The following is an 18,176-nucleotide window of genomic DNA, read 5'->3' as shown; positions in this document are numbered from 1 at the left end:
CGCTCCAAGGGTATTGAATCCGAGTAAAGACCGTTTGGTTTTACCTTTGGTAATAAACATGGGAGGCATGCGATCACCTGCACCGTTAACGCAAGCCATCAACGTAATATTTGATGACTTGTTACTGGTCCTGCTCACAACTGATTTCTCTCCTTTTTCAGCGTAAATCTTGACTGGATTATGCTCCATATTAAAGCCGGATTCATCGCAATTCCAGATGTATTGCGACTTATCCAGCAGATTATTTGCAGCAACAACTGACTCTAGTGTATCAAAGTACTTTCCAAGCACTTCTGGATTTAACATGCGTGCCCTTACAGAAGACAATTTTTCGGGCTTTCTCAAAACAAGGTCCGGGAATCGGCGCTTTAAACCTTCGAACCATGCTTTTCCAGCTTTGAAATCATTATAACTGGACTTAATCTTAAGCCGGTCGCACAACACATGTGTTCTTCTCAAGATTTGTTTACGGCTAAGGCCAACTCTAAGTTTAGCAGCTGCCTTTATGCTACCTACAATTTTTGCTTCTACAGTAGCAGGTAATGCTGGTGGTCTGCCATGAATTGTGTTCAGACCATGCTTTCCGGACTTGCGGTCACCGATGGTTGACCTCGGCACATTAAACTGTTTTGCCGCATTTCGTACCGACATCCCGGCTTCAACAGCTCGAACGGCGTTTTCTAGGGACGTTTGTTCATATTTCATAGTTTTCCCCCTATTTTTATAAGTATACTTTTTAGGCATCCTGAAAAAGAAGGAATGGTTGGGATGATGAAATAATATAATTATAGTTATAATGAAAATTGTCAAAGAGTGAAGAGCAAAGGAAAATAAATATGTCCTTTTGACAGACCAAGATATAAGTGGTTTGATTAAGATATGTTTGAATAATAGGTAAATTAGAAACAGATTAAAATGGTATAAATTTAGCATGATGAAGTCGCCTTGAGGAAGTGGCCTTGTAATTATAGCCCATATTAAGGATCAGGTTTGAAATTCAGCGCGTGTGCAATGATTATAAGATAGATTAAGAGTAGTTGTTTATTGTTATAAAACATTGTCAGTTCTATGCATTGAAAATTGAGAAAATGCCTTTATTTTTTTTATTTGAATCTCGTAATTGCTCTTCGATCAGGTTGTCCGTATTTTCAGTACTGAAGAAAAAGTCGTAGGAAAAATACGGACGATTTATTTTTTGCAAATATCTATTTAGTTAATCTTAAAATGTCTTGTGCAAGTACATTTTTCAAAAAAATAAATGTAATTTAAGAAAAATCTATCAAATTTAAAGAGAAGGCTATACAATAAATTTAAATCTGAGACCTCAAAACCAAGGTGACTGGTATAACTTCGATTTAAATGTTGAAAAAAATAGCCTGGAAGCGTAGATGGTTGGTTTAAAAGAAAGGAAATGACGTCATACATACCTTATGACATCATCACTGTTAAATATATTCGAACACGAATATTAAAAGAAGCGACATCGTCATTAATAGACATTACAGTTTGTCAAGCGCTGGTGATAATGATATTTATGTTGCTCGCGTCCGTATTTACCGAATTGTCCGTATTTACCGGGATTTACCCTAACAGTAAAAAATAGTATTTTTTAAGGAAAATTCTAAGTTCAAGGGGAGATAAATCTGAAAATATTGGTGCTAGAGTTATGAACCTTGTCACATAAGATGTGGTTGATGATAAGGAACATATATTTGAAGTTTGAAGTTGATACCTTAAGAAATGACAAAGTTATAGTGAAAAAAATTTTACTGCACCAAAACTTTAATCTGAAATCTGGACGCGGACGCCACCACCGACGCCGGGGCGAGTAGGACAGCTCTCCATATACTTCGTATAGTCGAGCTAAAAATAACAAAGGGCAATAACTCAAAAATAATAAAAGGTAGAGTTATCATTCTTGTGCATAACATTCCTCCTCAATAAGATCTATCCACCTATGAAGTTTCAAGTTGATACCACAAATACTTTTTGAGATGACATGGCAATATATGCCCGAAAGCAAAGTTGTTTTAAGAAAATAGAATTTAAAATTATCAACAAGAGCTGTCGGTAGGACAGCAACGCTCGACTATTCTTAGTGCTTGATAGTAAAAAAAAATGCTTGATACAGTTACCTCCTCCTGTTTACAGGTTGGGGTCATGATGGTGAACAAGTGTGCAAAGTTTCAAAGCCATATGTCAATGGACTTTGAAAATATTTGAGGTATTACAAAAACTTTAACATAAAAAAGTCGAAAAAGGGGCATAATTCTGTCAAAATGCTTGATAGAGTTATCTCCTCCTGTCTACAGGTTGAGGTCATGATGGTGAACAAGTGTGCAAAGTTTCAAAGCCATATGTCAATGGACTTTGAAAATATTTGAACTATTACAAAAACTTTAACATAAATTCTAAATCGAAAAAGGGGCATAATTCTGTCAAAATGCTTGATAGAGTTACCGCCTCCTGTCTACAGGTTGAGGTCATGATGGTGAACAAGTGTGCAAAGTTTCAAAGCCATATGTCAATGGACTTTGAAAATATTTGAACTATTACAAAAACTTTAACATAAATTCTAAGTCGTAAAAGGGGCATAATTCTGTCAAAATGCTTGATAGAGTTACCTCCTCCTGTCTACAGGTTGAGGTCATGATGGTGAACAAGTGTGCAAAGTTTCCAAGTCATATGTCAATGAACTTTGAAAATATTTGAACTATTACAAAAACTTTAACATAAGTGGTTACGCCGACGCAGACGCTGACGCCGACGCTCGGGTGACTGCAATAGCTCTACTTATTCTTATCGAATAGTCGAGCTAAAAATAATCTTTAAACAGAGAGGATACCCATTTATTACATTTGTCTGCAACATGTTTTTCTTTCAACTTGAGCTATCACTAAATGTGATTAATACCCCCGCAAGACTGCTTCGGAAATGAGGAAATAACTTAAATACAGAATACTTTGTAAAAGAATTGAAATAGTGTTATGGTTGTGGGCAATTTATTATTAAAGATAGTTGTGGTTCTTGTACATTGCATTTCCTTTCACTGTGGTTGGCCACTGATGAAGTTTTATTGAATTCCTCTGTAATAAGTCCAGAAAGAGTTACGGTTCTTGAGCACTGCGCTTCCTCTCATTGCGCTTGACCATTGTATGAAGTTGTAATGAATTCCAAACATTAGTTCTTAAGTTATGCACCGGACAAGGAAAAGGAACAAAGGGCAATAGCTCTGCAAATACTGAAGATGGAGTTATGGTTATTGTACACTGCAATTCCTCCATTGCCCTTGACCACTGTATGAAGTTGTATTGAATTCCAACAACTAGTTTTAAAGTTATGCACTGGACAAGAAAAAGTAACAAAGGGCAATAACTATGTAATTAGTCCAAATAGAGTTATGGTTCTAGTGCATTGCACTTCATCTCACTGCGCTTGACCATTGTATGAAGTTTCAATGATTTCCATCTATTAGTTTTTGACAAAAAAAGTAGCAAAGGGCAATAACTATGTAATTAGTCCAAATAGAGTCATTATTCTTGAGCACTGCACTTCATTTAACTGCGCTTGACCATTGTATGAAGTTGCATTGAATTCCAACCATTGATTTTCAAGTGATGCACTAGACAAGTAAAAAGTAACAAAGGGCAATAACTCTAAAATGAGTCCAGAAAGAATTATGATTCCTGTGCACTGTGCTTCCTTTTAATATACTTGACGATTGTACAAACTTGTATAAAATTCCAACCAGTAGATTTCATGTTATGCTCTATGAGGTAGTCCATAACTACCCTCTGCACATCTCAGTAATATAAATATTTCTGCCAAATAGATTTAATTCAATACTAAATATCAGTTTAAAAGAAATAGAGTGGACATAAATTTTTGAAATTGATACAAAATGACTAAGTGTAACCTTGACCTTGACCTGAAGAAAGTCAAACATGTGCTCTGCACATGGTCACATTATGGTTAACATTTCTGCAAAGTAGTTTCAATTTCTTTCCACCGGTTCAAAAGATACAGATAAGTCTACAAAATCAATTAATCCCCAGGGTGGGGCTAATTTTGATCTTAGGAAGTCCAAACTTGTGTTCTGCACACCATCTCAATATAAGTAATATTCCTGCCAAAAAGTTTTGATTCCTTTCTATGGGTTCAAAAGATACAGAATGGACACAAAATTTTGATATTGATACAAAATGACTAAATATGACCTTGACCTGAGAAAGTTCAAACCTGGGCTCTGAACTTCATCCAATTATGGTCAACATTTCTGCCAAGTAGTTTCAATTTCCTTCCACCGGTTCAAAAGATACAGACTATATAAGACTATATAAGTTTATAAAAATCAATTTATTCCCAGGGCGGGGCCAACTTTGATCGTAGAAGTCCAAACTTGTGTTCTGCACACCGTCTGAATAAAAGGAATATTTCTGCCAAAAAGTTTTAATTTCTTTCTATTGGTTCAAAAGATACAGTGCAGACAAAGTGTGACCTTAACCTCAGAAAGGTCAAACCTGCGATTTTAACACAATCTCATTATGGTTAACATTTCTGCAAAGTAGTTTTAATTACCTTCCACCGGTTAAAAAATACAGACAGTACACTAAGAAAACCTGCTAACAGACCAATGGATGGACAGATTGATGGATGGACAGACAGACTGATTGGCAACCAGGTACATAACAATATACGCTGAAATTCTCAGGGCGGGGCCAATTTTGTCCCCAGGGCTTTTATTTGAACAAACTTGGTAGACACTCACTAGAAAATAGTTCATGCTTAATATCTAAACTCTAGCTCTTTGGTTTGTTAAAAGAAGATTTTTTAAGTTTTTACTATATACATACAAGGAAAATCAAGGATCCAAGGGGCGGGGCCAATTTTGACCCCAGGGCTTTTATTTAAACAAACTTGGTAGACACCCACTAGAAGATTTTTCAAGCTTAATATCTAAAGCTATTTGGGCTTTTTAAAAAAAGATTTTTTCAGTTTTTACTATATACATATAAGGAAAATCAATGATCCCCGGGGCGGGGCAATTTTGACCCCAGGGCCATTATTTGAACAAAAATGGTAGACACCCATTAGAAGATGTTTCATGCTAAATATCTTAGCTCTAGCTCTTAGGGTTTTTTAGAAAAAGATTTTTTAAAGTTTTTACTATATACATAAAGGGAAAAACAATGACCACCTGGGGCTTGGCCAATTTTCACCCCAGGGCTTTTATTTGAACAAACTTGGTAGACACCCACTAGAAGATGTTTCATGCTTAATATCTGGGGCTTACTAAGTTTTTACTATATACGAATAAGAAAAATCAATGACCCCCCGGGGTGGGGCCAATTTTGACCCAAGGGCATTTATTTGAACAAACTTGGTAGACACTGACTAGACAATGTTTCATGCCAAATATTTAACCTCTAGCTCTTACGCTTTTCTGAAAGAAGATTTAAGTTTTTTCTTGGCAACCAGAGTTCTGGTTGGAATTAAATTCTTTGAACAATTTTTAAAGTTGACTACCTAAGGAACATTCCTGTGGAGTTCGAATGAAATTGGCTTAGCGGTTTATGAGGAGATGTTGTTTAAAGTAAAAGTTTACGGACGGAAGACGGACGAAAAGCCATCACAAAAGCTCACCATGTCACTTTGTGACAGGTGAGCTAAAAATCAATGACCCTCCTGGGGCATGGCCAATTAGAACTTATTGACCCCCAGGCTATAACTTGAACAATTTTTGTAGAGTTTCATGAGATGATCCTACACACAAAAAATATCTAAGCTCTAGGCCTTGCACTTTCAGAAAAGAAGATTTTAAAGATTTCATTTTAAAAATCTGTTTTTATTTGTTTGGGTCGTCAGACAAAACAAATAATGGTAGCGAAATTTCAGACTCTAATGCTGTTAATTGCAAATGCCAAAAGTAGTCCGCTTTTTTGAAGTGGTTACTTCCCTTTATATGTACACTAACGCCGAAAAATTCAGGGGAGATCACTGCGTAAAGATGGTCAAATAACAGGCGCATTAATTTTCAAGCAGAATAATTCCCGAATGGTCGAAGATTTCTAATATTGTTTTATTCTTTATATATATACATGCTTAAAGTAAGCGCCATGATTATTTACACAAGTGTTAAATAACAGTTAGCGTCGTTACAAACCCTAATTTAGAATAATATGTTTTCTTCAGGCCGTTAACATATAAATTCACCGTGGCCGAGATGTTTGCGCTCGCTTAGGAAGCGAGAGGTCTGGAGTTCAAATCCAAGTTAAGGCAACTCATTTTTTTTTTCAAATTGTTTAAGTCAAATAAACATTGGATTGAATATCAGTGTTGCAATTAGTCTTTTAGCCAATTAACTACAATTAAAACGCTGGAAAGCATTGATGGCACTATACAAAAACAAATTGGTTTATAATCTTACAACCTTCACCTTTCTGACATTTTGAGACCCAAACAAATTCAGCGCCTTCTGTGCTTTGATTAATCCTTCTGACCGAGATGCTCTTTTTGAGCAGAACCATTTGAAAATTTTAGTAGAGCTTCATGCTAGAAACATTCCAGGAAAACTTCATCAAATTTGGCACAGTAGTTTCTGAGAAGTAGTTTGTATAAAAAGTTGACGAGGGACGCACTGACGGATGATGGACGCCATACAAATTATGATGACAAAAGCTCACCTTGAGCACTTTGTGCTCTGGTAAGCTAAATAACAATTAATGTAATAACAAACCTTTTCTAGTAAGTTCTTCTAAGGAGGAAGCAATTACTGATTTCTTCTTCTTTCTATCTGCACTCCATACTTTATATGGTCTTGATGTAGCTGCCATTTTAGCTGTGACACTTGAAACTATCTGAGTGATATAAAGAAATATTTATATACTGTACAATGAAACCTCACAATTTCAATCAACACAACTTAAAACATAATAATATTTCTTTCAGTTGTTATTTGTCTGTCATTCACTTTTATACCTGTTTAAATGATTTCAGTTGAAAACATGTTCTGTTCAGTGTGACTTGTTTATAAAAGTCAATTGCATGATTTTTATCCAGACCATCTTTTTGTCATCATTTCTGTGAAATATTTTCACTATGTCATTTATGTAGCAACAGATAATGTTAGACATGGACACAAATGTTTTGGGTGAATTTTCCTAATTTCTAAACATTTAATCAATAAGTCAAATTTATTTTTTTTAAAAGCATATCGATTATTGATCGACATAAAAATATCAATGATACATCAATATTGTTTCTATCAATGTCAGCTCTTAAAGTCACTGGCTGCAAATGAAAGTCAATGCTTGCTATGGAAGTCACTAGTTACTAAGGAAAGTCAATGGTTGCTACGAAAGTCAATTGAGGCTACAAAAGTAACTGGTTGCTAAGGAAAGCCAATGGTTGCTTTGGAAAGTCACTGAATGCTATTGAAATCACTGGCTGATATGGAAAATCAATGTGAGCTATCGAAGTCACTGGTTGCTACGGAATATAAATTATGGAAGTTACTAGTGGTTATGGAAAGTCAATGGTAGCAGTGGAATTAAATGATTGCTATAAAAAATCAATGGTAACAGTGGAAGTAAATGTTTGCTATGGATATATGCATGGAAGTCACTGGCAGCTTTGGAAAGTCAATGTGAGCTATGGAAGTCACTGGCTGCTAAGGAATATAAATGTTTGTTCTGGAAGTCACTAGTTGCTATGGAAAGTCAATGGTAACAGTGGAAATAAATGGTCACTATGGAAGTCACTGGTTGCTATCGAATGTCAGTGCTTGCTATGGAAGTCACTAGTTCCTTAGGAAAGTCAATGATTCCTATGGAAGTAAAAGGTTAACTTACAATCAAAGTAAATGATTGCTAAGGAAGTTACTGGTTGCTAAGAAATGACAATGGCTGCTTTGGAATTTTTTTCTTTCTAATATAAGTCAGTGGTTGCCAAAGAAGTCACTTGCCACTAAGAAAAGTCAATTGTTACTATGAAAGTCACTAGTTGATTTGGAATGTCAATGGTTGCTATTAATGTCACTCGTTGCTTAAGAAAGTAATGGAAGTCACTAGTTGCTTAGAGGAAAATCAATGGTTGCCATAAAAGTTAGTGGTTAATGTAGAAGTCAATACATGTAATTGCTGTGGAAACCAATGTTTGCTATGGAAGTCACTGGTTTTCTAAGGAAAAACAAGGGTTGGGTGTTTTAGAAGTTTTTCTACATACATCAGAAAATCCATGACCTCTAAGGGCAGACCAATTCACGGCTATAATTTTAACGAACTTGGTACCAGAGCTGCATTTCTGGTACTGGTACTGCAGTATGTACTGCAGCGATTTTGCAAGTACTGGTACTGATACTGAATTACTCTTACAAAATTTCGCTACTACTGGTACTGGTACTGCAGTACTGTCTTAAAAAGTGGTACTGCTACTGTATTACTAGGCAGTACTTTTGGTTCTGATAAAAATAGCATCAATTTTTCTCATAAAATAAAGCTGTAAATTACATTAACTATATTTTATTTTTGTGAAAAAGTAAGTTATCAAATCTATAGATAATTTGCTGCAATATTCCTTCAAATGTTAACATAGTATTCATCATAAAAAAGCACCAAAGACTTTAAGTAAAAATTAAACTGAGTTAAACAGACTCAATAACTCTTTACCCTAAAATATCCTTATTAAAATCTTTTATTACTTTGTATTTACTTGTAAAAGAGCAAAATAAACACTAACTAATTTCTTCTATTCTAAATAATCCCATTTCAAGTGTAAAAAAGTGATATTGTTAGCAAAATAAAAAGTTGTTATTTACTTTGGTATAAATTGAACATAGGTGTGAAGGTGTGAAAGGCAACAAAAGACTGTTGTGTTTTAAATGAAAGATGTTTGCATTGTATTTATACAGTTGACTGGTAACTAAACAATTAGATATGACATGAATATATGTTGTAAATATTGTTTAAAACTATAAAGTTATAAAAATGTTATGTTAACTTTAAAGTAAATTATGATTACTTTGCTGAATAATATTTGCAATTATTTGTTTGACACTGTATTTATTCAAACTTTGATGAATATATAAAAGTAATGGTACTGATACTTAATTACTTCACCAAAAAATGTACTGGTACTGCAGTACCGAGCTAAAATCTAGTACTGGTACTGGTAATGGTACTGCATAATTTGCCAAGTACTGGTACTGGTACTTAAGTACTACACCCCTAGTACTGATGCAGCTCTGCTTGGTACAAGTTCACTAGACAATGTTTTATGCCAAATATTTAAGCTTTAGCTTCATGGTTTAAGAGAAACATATGTTTTTTCTTTTACTTTAAATATACAAATGTACTTGAGTTCCAGACAACAAGTATCAACCTATTTTATGCTTCAAAATCAACTAAAATTATGCACAAGATTTCCAATTTGATGTGTTCATTTACACATGCTGTAAATCAAATGCGTGAGGAAATTTAGAAGCCTATTTGCTGTTTCATTTTGAAACAGTTGACTTTACAGTTGGCTGTGTTTTTTGTTGTTTTTTTCCATTAATACCCGCCAATATAAACTATTTTGATTCTGTTCAGTCAAATAACGTCTTTATAGTGTAGGTGCTTGACAAAACATATTGTTTGATTTCCTTTTATTATAATTGCAAGCATTTATTAACATGGATATATGTCATGGCTGCTTCAAAACCGAAGCAGAGGAAAACTGACAATTTTTTCAACACAACAGAGTTGCCTGCAAGAACAATTATAAATCCTATCGTTGAAGATATTCTAAATAGTACACTTAAAACGAAAGGACACAGCTAAATGTGAATCATTATGCAACACATGAAAATAATGGCAAAATAGTTATTCGTGGCTGCATTTATAATTTTAGAAACTGGTAATGAAGGGCAGATAAAATATTGCATATCTAATCAAGGGCCATAATTCTGTGTTGACATTTAACTCATCTTAATGCTATGTTTATATAACGAAAATGATGTCACATCAAAATATATGCAGTCGTGCAATACCATTTTTAAGGAGTCGTAAAAGCTGCATAGGTGTGTGATAAACAGTAATATTCTTTGTACAGGATAAAAATTCAGGGCAATAACAGAGGTCATAACTCTGTGTCAAATAGTATTATCTGGACTGCCAATGAGATGCAAATTGCCATTTTGTATCGATAGTTCCCATATCAATTCAACAGTGGCGCATCTCATCTTGGTATTGATAGTTTCGTTGAATTCTAGCCAGTAGTTGCAGAGAAGTAACACCTGAACACCACAACTACCACCATAGAGCTCAATCTCCTTGGCGACATGACTACCTCCTTCACGACAGAGCTGTCTCCAAGAAAAAATATCCTATATTTTTTTTTCAACTTATATTTTAATGTTTTGATCTGATTTCAATCTTATTTCATTTCTAGACCTTTTATCTTTTATCTAAAATTTGAGCATATTTTGTAGCTGTCCACTACACAATGTTTCATGCCAAATATCTAAGCTCTTGCCTTTCATTGTTCAGTACAAGATTTTTAAAACATACTTATCATACGAAGGTCATTCAATAAGTTTTGATAAAGGCCTTATTGTAAGAAAACTATAAGTGATACACGCCTTACCGTATCTATATTCCTTCAAAATAACTACCCCTGTAATTCTAACAACCACTTTCCATTTGTGTGGAAGATCACCAATTCCCATTGGTACGCAACTGTATGTGATTCTTTGAAGCTCTGTGGCCATAGCAACTTAAAGTTTCTCTAAGTCATTTAATCTAACATCCCTGAGTGGCATTTTGAGTTTAGGGAAAAGGTCATAGTCACAGGGACTCATGTCTGGCAAATAAGGAGGGTGAGGCAACACTTTCCAGTTATATTCCTTGATTTTTGACGTCACTTGGTACGGATTTGAGTTGTCATGAAATAACAGAACCCCATACTTTAAGAGCACTGGTCATTTTTTCCTGATAGCTGGTCTCAATTTCTCTTTCAAAAATGTTTCATAATACTTTCTGTTAACTGTATGTCCATGAGGAGCATAATCCGACGCCATTACACCGCCATTATCATAGGCTATAACTGTGAGCTGTTTCAGGTTGGCCTTAGCGACCCTGGAGTGTGCCAATTCGGAGGACTGTGACTTAAATTTGGGTTCATAGCTACGAAGCCATGTCTCATCTATAGCCACAATGGGGTTTAAATACTGTTTGCCTTCATATCGTTAGACGTGTCAGAATTGTAGGAATTGACCCAACAGAAATACCAAAACTTTCAGCTAATTCCTCGCATGTTTATCGCCGATCTTCATTCGGTCACTTACTTTTCAACATGGAACTTAAATTGTCTGTAACCTCAACTGACTGTCCGCTATAGAGGTCATCAGAAACATCAAATTTTCCATCTGCAAATCGCCTTATCCATCTATAATCTGTATTAAATGAAACAGCAGATTAACCACAAGCTTCACATAACTGTTATGGATTTCCTTTCCCATTTTTCCTCTCAAAAACTCTATCTTTACATATACACCCTGTTCAAAGCAGCCATGATGCTTGAGCAACGTTCAAATGACGTCATAATATATTATATATGTGATGTCATACCTCGCACAGGAACGTGATTTACGTCATTTAGTAGCTTGTCAAACATACAAAGTTTCATCATTTTAAAATGAAAGACAAAAACATTATCAAAACTTATTGAATGACACTTATATTATATAGGGATAACCCATGACCCACAGGGTGAAGAAAATTTTAATCCCATTTGACTAAAATTTGAACAATATTTGTAGAGGTCCACTAGACAATGTTTCATGCTTAATATCTAAGCTATAGCTCATGATTGTTGTTTTAAACAAACATTTTTTAAGTATTAATCCCTATATGTATGAAAGGAAAACATAAACCCATGCCCTTCCCTCCCCCTCCCCTTGCACTGAGGCTGGGTCAATTTTGACAGAGGGCTATTATATGAAAAAAAATTGTCCATTTGAAAATGTTTCAGGCTAGACACTAAGCTCTAACTAAGCCCTTACCTTTACAGTTTTAGAAGAATGGTTTTTAAATTATTTACTAAAATTAAATGTATATAACCCCCAAGCCAGGGCCAACTTTGACCCCAGGGGTATAGTTTGGACACTTTTTGTAGAGGTTTAAGGTAGACATTAAAAACCAATTTCATGCTAAATATCTAAGATCTAGTAACCCTTGCAGTTTTCAAAAAGAGGAACTTTAAAGTAATAACTCTATGTATACAAAGAAAACCAATGACCCCTTGGGCAGGGCAGTTTTGACCCCAGGCCTATAGCTTTAATAATTTTTGTAGAGGTCTACAAGACAGTGTGTTTGAATCGTGCTAAATATCTAAGCTTTAGCACTGAAATTTCTGAAGAAGATTTTAACAGTTTTACTATATATACATGTAAGGAAAACACATGACCCCCAGACAGGACCAATTTTAACCCAAGGGTTATATTTTGAACAATCTTGGGTGAGGCCTTCTGCAAAATATCTATGCTCTAGACCTTGTGGTTCTTGACAAGCAAATTTTTTTAATTTCTTCCTATAATTCCTTTTGGTTGCCATGACAACCAGATTTTCAATCCTGTCAAGTTTGGTTGAAATTGGTTTTTAACATGAAGATTTTTAAGTTCACTATAATAATCTATATAACACTGTGAGACACATACAGACACCAGACCTGGGGTAATCGTTAATCGAAATCAACTTTCTAATTGATTGCCGATGATGATTACACTACATATATATATAAATCATCATGTATTGAAAACCTTGCCCAAAATTGATTATATTAATTGTAATTAATTAATCAATTGCCGCTTAAATTCAGTTAGTAATTATGATTACAATTTGGTTAACATTTATTACTATCAGTTTTAACAGGAAACTATTTAAATTCAAAGGGTGCCTTTTTTTCACATGATACAGTTTAACTTTTGAATGTTATCAATTATTATCAATCAATTACTGTCCGGGACTTTTTGAGCTTGTTTTATAGCCAATATTGGGTCATATTCCCACTTGAAAATAGTATATCATTTTCCCAATCCACAGAAAAAAATTCCCAATCGAAAGTTACTGAATAAAAAACTGTAAAATCTTTGAAAATATAAGGGCTTCTTCACTGTTATAGTGCTTAAATGTTAGAAGATGGCATCCTACTCATAGACAGTGATTGTTTGCATTCATTTAGTCATTGCAAATTTTCAGTCTAGCATTTTTCCCAATTTTTAACAAAATATTGCTGAAATTCCTAATTCCATGGGTATGGGTATGGGTTAAATTCCCAAAATTTCACTGCGTAAAAACTTTAATCAGAAATCTGGACAGGGTCACCAATGCTCAGGGTGTCAGTAGGAGGCCAGCTCTCAATAATACTCCCTATATATGAGCTTAAACTGATGTGCATATCATATCCATCATGTAACTGCCATGTATCTATTTTTCAAGTTTCATTAAAATATTTTCAGTATGTTTTTAGTTATCACAAACTTGTATTGTTATTTTTGATATATTTTAGTCTCTTTAGAAAAGAGAAAGATGTGCAGTATACTGTCAAACCTGACACACTTATATATACTTAGGTCCGGTTTGAATGCCAGACATTTCACTACCCAAAGATACAGCACAGTACTGTAGACGTTTCACTCCCAATTATTTTTATTTGAGATTTTTGACAGAAATGTTCACAATTCAATTTCTTTTCCAATACAGTAGATCTACTGTAAAATGTTAAATTTAATATTACATTTCTAAGAGGAAATTTATGATTTTGAATAAAATGATATTTTTAACTGTTTAATGAATTTTACAGAATCTGCTTAACTCGGTACCACTAAAATACGCAACGGAGATTTTTTGGCGCAACGGACGCAACGGGCGCAACGGAGATATTTTTTTTAGAAAAACCGGCACAACGCCTTTTTTTAAAGTCAATGTGCTATATTTAAGCATCTAAAATGATTGTTTAGCACTATTAAGTAAGTATGTTTTAAAATGTTTCATAAATTGTATATGTTTAATTGCACTGAAGGGTTATATGCCTGGCGAAATGGAAATTTCATGGCGCAACGGAGATAATTTTGGAAAATCGGCACAACGTATGTACTAATATATGAAATTAATTAACACCAATGTTATTTGAATCAATAAATAAAAAAAATTTAAAAACCTTAATCGTATAAGCTGCAATGTTGATGTTGTAAAGGATTGTGTGCCGGCGAAATGGACATTTTGTCTGCGCAACGGAGATTTTTTTTTTTTTTTGGCGCAACAGAATTTAAAATGGCCTAATTAAGTAGTAATATGACGAAGTAAATCATTAAAGATATTAACTGAATTACTGAAGTGGTGTAATAAAAGTCTGTTTTATTAATTTAAAAATGGAATTAAATACGTTTTTATCGTTATGGCTGACACTGGAAGACAAGTATGGATTTTACAATCTGTTTCATTTTTTCCCGTTCAATTCGTTATTTTTACAAAAAGTACTGTAATAGCTTTTCTATACATAATTTTTAATTGAATTTGCATTAGTATATACTAAATAAACTCATATGTTGATATTACAGAATCAATGTTCAGTATTTTTTTTATTATAAACATTCATTGTATTGTTGTTATACCTTTCATAAACTCCGTTGCGCCGATTGATTATTTGGTATTGTTGATATTCATACATTTTTTTTACATATACTGTATAAGTTTGATTTTATTAAGTAGAAGACTGAATATATCAGATTCTAAATGGACGGCGAAATGGACATAATTTCGGCGCAACGGAAAATGAAGATTTTCATAACGGGTAGATCTTATGTTTGAACATAACTTAAGAATTTGAGAATAATAAGTGACAGTCTTTTAAAAATGATTTACTTTCCTTTTTTTTAGAAAATTTTGAAAATAGGATATTGTAAAAGATATTTAAATTACGGCAAAATGGAATATTTCGGCGCAACGGGGATTATCATAACAGTTTTATCATATCATATTATTTTATTAATTTATTATCTTTCATTAATCATTGTGTACTTTTTCAATAATTGTTTGTTGCGTATACATTGTATATTTCATCAAAAGCAATCCAAATATTTCATTATTATGATACTGACAATTTAAAATTTTTAAGGTAATCAATTATGCGAGAATTGTTAGCAATTAGCAACGTATCGTGCACGTGTATGGCACGGGTGTTGTTAATAATGTTTTTAACACTTGTAATAGAAAATTTGACCGTCATCAGTGGCGGATTCAGACTCCAAAATGTTCTATTACGTCTCACATTATATATACACATTGTTTTCTCATAGTTTGGTTATAAGCTTCAAAAGCAATATTTTCGACAATAACAAGTTATAAAAAATATTTAATACCTTAAAGTCAATACACGTTCCTCTTACATTATTTAAATGGTGTGAAAACGCGTGTCTAATAAACATCAACCACGTGTCATTGGTAATTTAATTATCGGTACTTAACACCCGTGATAAACATTCTTCAAATCACCAAATTGCTGTTGTTTCGCTAAATAAACAGTAGCTGCATTTGATTTTAACGGGGTTTTCTGATTGGTAAGTAACGTTCAATTTAATTATTTTATGTGTTTTCACTGTTTTAAAATGGAAATAGAAAGAACATCAAATTCTACATGCATGTCGTTTTACTATTTTAATAATTTCATCAAACAATTAATATTTTGTATAGTTACTATTTTTAATTTTAAAAATGCATAAAATATTTCAATCATTACTAAAAAGGTAATGTAATATGGTTAGCAAATTGCTTGCTACTGGTCATGCTTTTAACAAATAAAGTGCAGCAGTAAAGCCATTAAGCAGCTTTTTGTTGAAATTTGGTAATTTATTGTTAAGATTACATTAAAAAGTCCACAGCGTATGCATTACGGACTTTTCGTATTTTTCAAGTAAAATTCTGAAAATTATGTATAGAAAAGCTATTACAGTACTTTTCGTAAACATAACGGATTGAACGGGAAAAAAATGAAACAGATTGTAAATATCCATACTTGTCTTTCAGTGTCAGCCATAACGATAAAAACGTATTTAATTCCATTTTTAAATTAATATTACACCACTTTAGTAATTCAGTTAATATCTTTAATGATTTACTTCTTCATATTACTACTTAATTAGGACAAACATTGTTTTCTTTTTAAATTCCGTTGCGCCAAAAAAAAAATCTCCGTTGCGCAGACAAAATGACCATTTCACCGGCACACAATCCTTTACAACATCATCATTGCAGCTATTTGATTATTTGATATACGATTAAGGTTTTTTAACCTTTTTTTAAATTTATTTATTCAAATAACATTGACCAGTGTTAATTAATTTCATATATTAGTACATACGTTGTGCCGATTTTCCAAAATTATCTCCGTTGCGCCATGAAATTTCCATTTCGCCAGGCATATATAATCCTTCAGTGTAAACATATACAATTTATGAAACCTTTTAAAACATACTTACTTAATAGTGCTAAACAATCATTTTAGATGCTCAAATACAGCATATTGACTTTAAAAAAGGCGTTGTGTCGGTTTTTTTCTAAAAAAATATCTCCGTTGTGCCATGAAATTTCCATTTCGCCAGGCATATAACCCTTCAGTGCAATTAAACATATACAATTTATGAAACCTTTTAAAACATACTTACTTAAAAGTGCTAAACAATCATTTTGGATGCTCAAATACAGCATATTGACTTTAAAAAAGGCGTTGTGTCGGTTTTTTCTAAAAGAATATCTCCGTTGCGCCATGAAATTTCCATTTCGCCAGGCATATAACCCTTCAGTGCAATTAAACATATACAATTTATGAAACATTTTAAAACATACTTACTTAATAGTGCTAAACAATCATTTTAGATGCTTAAATATAGCACATTGACTTTAAAAAAGGCGTTGTGTCGGTTTTTCTAAAAAAATATCTCCGTTGCGCCATGAAATTTCCATTTCGCCAGGCATATAACCCTTCAGTGCAATTAAACATATACAATTTATGAAACATTTTAAAACATACTTACTTAATAGTGCTAAACAATCATTTTAGATGCTTAAATATAGCACATTGACTTTAAAAAAGGCGTTGTGCCGGTTTTTCTAAAAAAAAATATCTCCGTTGCGCCCGTTGCGTCCGTTGCGCCAAAAAATCTCCGTTGCGTATTTTAGTGGTACCCTGCTTAACTCTTTACTGTACTGTATACAGTACTGTACTGTACAGATGATTATTATAATCGAAAATGAAATTCCTGTTATAACAGTAGATCTAGCATTAGTCTCAATATTTCGACGGCAAGACAGACCGATTTTATAATCTGATATTTCATAGATGTCTGTCTTTACAAGGGCGAAGGGCGACCACCGAATATACAAAAAAAGCCCTAAAGCGCACAATTTGTTGGGCTACTGCAGTAGCATCTGAGCATATATCTGTGATGTTATCGTATGTCCCAGACTGTATGGCATTTTTTCAAAGAACAGGATAAAATTATTTTAAAAAAAATGCCACTGACCAGTCAAACTAAAATTATTGTATACTGTGGCGAATCGCTATTTCACTGTGGCGAATCGTTAAATTGCGAATCGTTAATGTGGCGAATCGATACTACTCGCCGGCTAAACTTCCCGCAGCAGTTACTTCCCCTGATCAGTACAGTAATGAGGAGTTCGCCGGCCTCCCATTGGTATTTTCCGGTCTCTCTCCCGGTCTCTTGTGAAAGAGACCGGCCAATAAATAGTATATCGACCTGTCTCTCACACTTTGAAGTAGATATCTTATTTTTTCCAAAAATGAATGTTGATCACTTAGTTCGGTTACATTAATTAATTATGTAAAATTACCATTCTTTTCAGGTGAAGTTCCTACCTTGAAAGGTGATGTTACGTATGATGTTTGGCGATATATGAGACTATAAATGTCTCTTATCAGATTCTTCTTTGACAGAAAATTTCATTAAATACAGGTTATTCGTAAATCATTACGACGTTCAGCCAGACAAGTTCTTATACCATTGGGAGAAAAGGCAACTTTTTCTGATATTTTAAATAAACTTGATACATTATTTAGGAATGTTTCTACAAATGAATCTGCCATGCAATCTTGTTATAGTGAATCACAGAAGCCCTCTGAGA

The 18,176-nt window shown here is 33.6% G+C and overlaps 1 protein-coding gene across 4 annotated transcripts in view; it reads right to left on the bottom strand.

Moving 5' to 3' along the window:
• The window catches only part of LOC132739716 (DNA fragmentation factor subunit alpha-like), a 42,844-nt gene extending 25,147 nt beyond the window's left edge, over positions 1 to 17,697 (bottom strand). Inside the window, exons 1-2 of one of the 4 annotated variants that reach the window (XM_060727501.1) lie at positions 17,558 to 17,697; positions 6,737 to 6,857 (exon numbers count right to left, since the gene is read on the bottom strand). In XM_060727501.1, coding sequence (XP_060583484.1) covers positions 6,737 to 6,833 — 97 coding nt within the window. In that variant the 5' untranslated portion in view covers positions 6,834 to 6,857; positions 17,558 to 17,697. Of the gene's footprint in view, positions 1 to 6,736; positions 6,858 to 13,586; positions 13,611 to 13,837; positions 13,859 to 17,347; positions 17,371 to 17,557 lie in introns of those variants that run through there. The other 3 variants (XM_060727500.1, XM_060727504.1, XM_060727502.1) reach the window with 3 other exon arrangements.
• Between the last annotated feature and the right edge of the window lie 479 nt (positions 17,698 to 18,176).

This window comes from Ruditapes philippinarum, unplaced genomic scaffold (assembly GCF_026571515.1).
Source record: "Ruditapes philippinarum isolate M1 unplaced genomic scaffold, ASM2657151v2 ctg431_1_1_1_1, whole genome shotgun sequence".
NCBI lineage: Eukaryota > Metazoa > Mollusca > Bivalvia > Venerida > Veneridae > Ruditapes > Ruditapes philippinarum.
Note: the sequence above shows the minus strand (reverse complement) of the source record. Positions and strands in the feature narration are given on the sequence as shown.